The sequence below is a fragment of the Octopus bimaculoides genome, chromosome 1 (genome assembly GCF_001194135.2).
Source record: "Octopus bimaculoides isolate UCB-OBI-ISO-001 chromosome 1, ASM119413v2, whole genome shotgun sequence".
NCBI lineage: Eukaryota > Metazoa > Mollusca > Cephalopoda > Octopoda > Octopodidae > Octopus > Octopus bimaculoides.
This window is the reverse complement of record NC_068981.1, coordinates 73022362-73028587: the sequence shown is the minus strand read 5'-3', so window position 1 is coordinate 73028587 and position 6226 is coordinate 73022362. Positions and strand designations below refer to the sequence as shown.

The window sequence follows — 6226 nt, the reverse complement described above, 5'->3', positions numbered from 1 at the left end:
TATATATATATATATATATATATATATGTGGTGGGGGTGTATGCTTGTGTGTCTGTGTTTGTCCCCCCAACATCGCTTGACAATTGATGGTGGTGTGCTTACGTCCCCGTAACTTAGCGGTTCGGCAAAAGAGACCGATAGAATAAGTACTAGGCTTACAAAGAACAAGTCCTGGGGTCGATTTGCTCGACTAAAGGCGGTGCTCCAGCATGGCCGCAGTCAAATGACTGAAACAAGTAAAAGAGTAAAAAGAGAGAAAGCCCATGCGAGCATGAAAAAGTAGATTTTAAAACAATGATGACTCTCATACACACACACATACCCAAAGCACATGTGCAATGACACACACACACACATATAGAAATATATATATGAAAGGCCTCTTCCAATTTCGTTCTCTCATAAAACACTGATTAATATGCAGCTATAGTGAAAAACACTAACTGACAATGTCCATGCAGTAGGAAACTCTCAAAGACACACTTCTGAAGAGAATGTCTTAACAACTCAGCCATACCTACACATATGTGCACACGTTCATGCACATGTACACGTACACACACACACAGAGTAGAACTTGAACTCAGAACACAGACAGACAAAGTACTTAGCAGCATTTCGTCCAGTATGTTAACTGATTTTACCAGCTCAAATAATAATGGTTGAAATATTAAACTTGAAATTACATTTCTCCTCATTGATTTACAGGTGACCATATTAGTGCTGCACTTCCTAGACTGATGGAACACACATTTGGACTGAAGCTTTCCAGTCTGACATGGCTATTGGCTATGCACATTCAGGTGGTTGCTTCAGGTACCCATGCATATCTTCAGGACAAGGAGTGTAAGTGCTGTGTTGGCCAGACAGGTCCGTCAGGAGTACCTGGAATACCAGGTCTGCAAGGTGCTATGGGAATTGAAGGTCAAAAAGGAGAGAGAGGAGAACATGGACCACAAGGCCCATTTGGATTAAAAGGTAAATATTTTAATATTTATTATTGAGTGAGAAAGCAATGCATGCTGTCAAAGTGACTCTGGCGTACAAAAATATATGAAGCTCAATATACCCATCATGACACTTACGACGTCGAGGGTTCCAGTTGATCCGACCAATGGAACAGCCTGCTCGTGAAATTAACGTGCAAGTGGCTGAGCACTCCACAGACACGTGTACCCTTAACGTAGTTCTTGGGGATATTCAGCTTGACACAGTGTGACAAGGCTGACCCTTTGAATTACAGGCACAACAGAAACAGGAAGTAAGAGTGAGAGAAAGTTGTGGTGAAAGAGTACAGCAGGGTTCGCCACCATCCCCTGCTGGAGCCTCGTGGAGCTTTAAGTGTTTTCGCTCTATAAACACTCACAACGCCCGGTCTGGGAATCGAAACCGCGATCCTATGACCGTGAGTCCGCTGCCCTAACCACGGGGCCATTGCGCCTCCACACCATCATGACAACCCATCTGATAAAGGTACACCAGGCACATGCATCACAACCATGTGCACAAAATGGTGATCTCATATCAAGATAAACAGCACATGACATAGCAGGGAGAGCCCAGTTAGAATCTTTTTTCAGGTTGAGTAACCTGTCCCACTTAAAAGGTCACTGAATAAGGTTTGTTTAAGGATGATGAACAAAACATCCATTTTACCAGAGGGGAATTATTCAAACTCCAAAAAATTCTTCAACACATGGCTATGATGCTCCCCCACTACTTCTGCCTGTGATCAGAGATGCATGCATCGTCAGTCACTAAGGGATATGCTCAACTGGTTGAGGCCAAGCAAATAACAAGCAAATTTGTGGTACTGAGCAGAATATTTGCTGTAGCCCATCTTTTATACTAAGACAAAACATGTACATGATAGCACTTCCAGTTAACATCAAAAGCCATGAGAGCCACTACCTGACAATTGCATCAGAGCATTTATCATTATTATTATTTTCTTTTTTTTTTTGTTTACTATTCAAAAATATAACATATAATGTGTGTGTGTAGATACATGTTTTAGTAAAGAAGAAAGGTTGTGCTATTGATCAGTGTCATAGCTTCTGAGACTTGGTGGAAGAAAGTCGTCCTCAGACCAAAGATCTAGCCCAGATGCACGTAAAAATGCACTCTCTGCAAAAGGTACTCAAAGGCCGTGTAATGGTATGAAACCAGGCAAAAGATTTAAATGAACAACCCAAGAAAAAAATATAGTTTTGATGGGGTTTCTACATAGTTTCCATGTACCAAATTTCATTTACAAAACTTTGGTCAGCCCAAGGCTATGGGTACAAGACACTTGCCCAAGATGCTATTCAATGCAACAGAACTCAAACGTCATGCAGTTGCTAAATGAACTTCTTCACACACAGCCATGATTGTGCCTGTATCAGAGGTTTGCTGCATAACCACGTAGTTCTGGATCAATCTCATAGCTTAGTACATCAAAACTCTTAAGCCAAAGAGAGAGAGGTGTGTGTGTGTGTGTGTGAAAATAAAGGATAGCAGAACCAGCATGATGAACAAAAAATACTTATTATATTTGGGTTTACATCAGTTAAATCTCTTTACGCATTGGCCAACTTTATTGTAAGGTCTATAAAATAAATACAGGGCAAGGAACTGGGTTTCATATAACTGACTAAAACCCCTAATAACAGTGCTCCAATACAACCACGGTCCAGTGAATGAAAAGTATAAAAGGATATATATAAATAAATACACAGACACACATAATCAAACGTGTGCATGGGTTAGCATGGATTAAATGATTACTGTAAATTTAGAAGTATATTGAATATTACAAGTAGCAAAAAAAGGAAGAGCAGTGCTCATGACCCCATTCCAGGACCTCCAATAGTAGAAGACTGAAGGGAGAAAGTTGGCCAGAGACCTGGCCCAGATAGCTGAAATAATGTGAACTTCATTAAATGTGCCCAATGGCCGTATATTGGTATTAAATTGAGTGATCGATTAAGTCTGCCACTCAAATTACACCCCAAATTCTAAAACAGAAAGAACAGATTGGATAATGTAGTCAAATGAAAAGTCATTGAAAATTGAAGTACTGGACTGGTACATTGTATTTAATTGACCCAAGAAGGAGAAAAGACAAAGTCAACTTTGATACAACTTGAACTTAGAATGTAAAGAGATGTGTTTCTGTTTATAAAATATCATTATCATTTAATGTTCACTTTCTACGCTGGCATGGATTGGGTAGGTCATCACGGTCATTTCTTAATAGACTGGTACCTGTCAATGTCACTTGGCCTGGTTTCTATGGCCAGATGCCCTTCCTATTGTCATTCACTTTACAGAATGTACTGGGTGCATTTTCTCATAGGCCAATAGAGAGGTTGACAAGTTTTGAATAAGACAGAACTAAAGGGTTCTTTACTCATAATACTATATGTGTTTTCATTTCAGGTGAAAGTGGAGCATTGGGACCAACAGGAGAGAAAGGAAGCCGTGGGAGGAAAGGACAAAAAGGAGAAATCGGCACAAATGGAGGTGAAGGAATTAAAGGAGCTATGGGACCCCGAGGATATCCAGGGTACAAGGGAGATAGAGGGGAAAAGGGTCTTTCAAGTAAACCTAGTAAACGAATTGCATTTTCTGCCAGCAGAACAACCAAGCTGGGACGGGTTTTACAAGACACAATAGTGACTTTCAACAACATCTTTGTAAATATTGGTGACAATTTTGACATTTATACATCCCATTTCGTCTGTCAGCTCAATGGGACTTACCTTTTCACAGCACATATTATGGGTCAAAATAAAATCGATGCCTTTGCCTGGCTGATGGTGAATAACCAGCACCAGCTTCCACTGCATGGAGATGGCCGAGCAGGATTTGGTTCAAGCAGCAACACCATAATTCTTAATCTTAATGTTGATGACCATGTCTGGATTCAACTCAGTAAAGACTCAGCACTGCTCAACGATTACTCAACATTCTCAGGGTTCTTAATCTTTGAGAATTAAACATGTACAAATATTATCGTCATGCCTGCAGTACTAATATGTGAGAAATAGCCAAGTCTTTGACAGTTTAAAAATGGTAGATTCATTAACAATAGGGAAAAAGCCAACTTTATCAAATAAGAAATATCCATACTTTCTTGGCAGAGTGACATGATAATATAGTTGGAATTTCTAAGGAGAAAATATTCCATAAGTCAAAAAGATTTTTGAAGTAGGACTTATTGTATTTAGTCAACTTTTATAAATTTATAAAATAGATATTGCTGATACAGGATCAAATAGATTTTGTTATTTAAAAACAATCTAGTAAAAAAATAAAAAAAGATAAAAGCAGTCAATCTTACAATCACTTCAAGAATAGGTAACAAGAAATAAATCTATGGGTAAAAAAAAAACAACAAAAAATCAAACAAATTTATGCTAATTACATAATAATCGAAATGAGAGCGAAAAACAAAACAAAAAAAAACAAAACCAAATGACATCACTTCACTGACTTCTATTCTTTAGCAATAATCATAAATGAAACAAGTCTAAATCTATCCAACATATTTCTTGATCTGATGAAAACAGAATATGAAACCCCACATTTAGATTTAGATAAACCACTGTGTGTGTGTCAATGCAACATATTCATTTTCAAACCACACTAAATGACAAGAACACACAACACTCTCAACACAGATTATTGCCAAGAAATACATCTACATCCTAAGCATCTAAAAGCTATGGATATAGCCTTTCTGTGGTGATACTTCAAAACTATTTTCAGGTAGAAACACCAGACAATTTATGAAATTTGTATGTCGTGTTTTGTTTTGTCTTCTGAATATCTTTTTTTATTTTCGTAATATTTGTCTTTTAATATAATTTAGTGAAGGAAATCTTCTAAATCTATGTAGCAGTCTTTCATGGGATCATTCCACATTATATTTAAATATTACTTAACTGTCTATAAACCCCACAAAAAAAGGACACTTGGAACAGAAGATGCAGACAAATGATTATAACACTAAAACATATCAACAAACTCTTGTAAGAGACTGAAATCTTTGAAATAACTTTAGAAATGCTAACAACAAAAAAGAAAACATGTAGCTGGATCACATTATAGGACTTCCACTCCACATTCTATGTTTTAAAAGCCTGAAGTTTTTTATCTGTTTAGATAACAACAAAACCAACAATTTTCACAGTCTAAGCCATTTTCACACACCATCATTTTCCCAAAAAGTCATGAAAGCAACTGACTTACATTTCTATAAACTGTAAAATTTTCATGGTTGTGAAAAAGAAAAAATAGGAAAGCAACTTTTACTTATAACGGTTGTGTAAGGTATAATGTGCTTTTATACAAATAGTTGTGCTATTTTCATCCCAATGGTTGTATAAGATAGTGATCTATTTTCGTCCAAATGGTTTTGTAGAAAACATCTAAGCTCCATTATGAGATTTTTTTTTGTAATTTTTTTTTAAAATTTTTTCTTTCTTTTCAATGTTTGTGAAAGCATCAGTTTTTTTTCCTTGGTGAAGTAATAACACAAAGAGAAAAATTTAAAACATTTTAAAAATCATACTAATTCCTGTCAAAAGGTTATGTTGAGTAAAGAAAAGAAAATCAATAACTGTTTTTGTATCTACTGAGTACATTAAGAGATAGCCATTTACCATTTTACAAATAGTTTTATAAGGAATCCATCCCCTTTATAATTTACATGTGAAGTACTTTTAACAGCTGAAGAATGGCCCAAACTTATTAGCTCTAATCTCAAAAACAAATTAGTAGCATTGTTATCAAGTAGACATATTTTTTTGTAGATGGTCCCAAGTTTCTTAAATAAAATCTGTAAGAAAAAAAAAACTGAAAAAATTGTTTTATTTTCTTATTATTCTACATTCATTTTCCCAAACAAGGAAGAAGATGGGTGAAGACTTTTTGAGAATTTGGACATTTATTTATTTTTGGAGTACTTTTTTTCCATAGCTGAATCTTCTTTCCAACAGATAACTTGAATTGGAAATATGAACACTGCTTATTAACAGACCAGGCAAATAAAGACAAGCAGAGTTATGTACCTTACTCAAGAGAAAGTTTTCAAAAAAAATAAAGTTAATCGAATTATATATAGATATATATATAATATTGACACAGATATAAGAGTTAGAACTTGTGGTCCGCCCGCCGACCGTTTCCATTGGAAATTTTCCCCACCCCTGCTCTAGATACTTGGCTGTGTTGAGCC

General features: G+C 36.2%; 2 protein-coding genes across 2 annotated transcripts in view; one reads left to right on the top strand and one right to left on the bottom strand.

Moving 5' to 3' along the window:
* The window catches only part of LOC106867432 (complement C1q tumor necrosis factor-related protein 7), a 45595-nt gene extending 41207 nt beyond the window's left edge, over nucleotides 1-4388 (top strand). The window contains exons 2-3 of the mRNA XM_014912307.2: nucleotides 709-978; nucleotides 3424-4388. Of these exons, the coding sequence (XP_014767793.1) occupies nucleotides 741-978; nucleotides 3424-3983 (798 nt within the window). The 5' untranslated portion in view covers nucleotides 709-740 and the 3' untranslated portion in view covers nucleotides 3984-4388. The remainder of the gene's footprint in view (nucleotides 1-708; nucleotides 979-3423) is intronic.
* Nucleotides 1-6226, bottom strand: part of LOC106867431 (DNA ligase 1) — a 125388-nt gene that overhangs the window by 100621 nt on the left and 18541 nt on the right. The gene's annotated exons all lie outside the window — the stretch shown is intronic.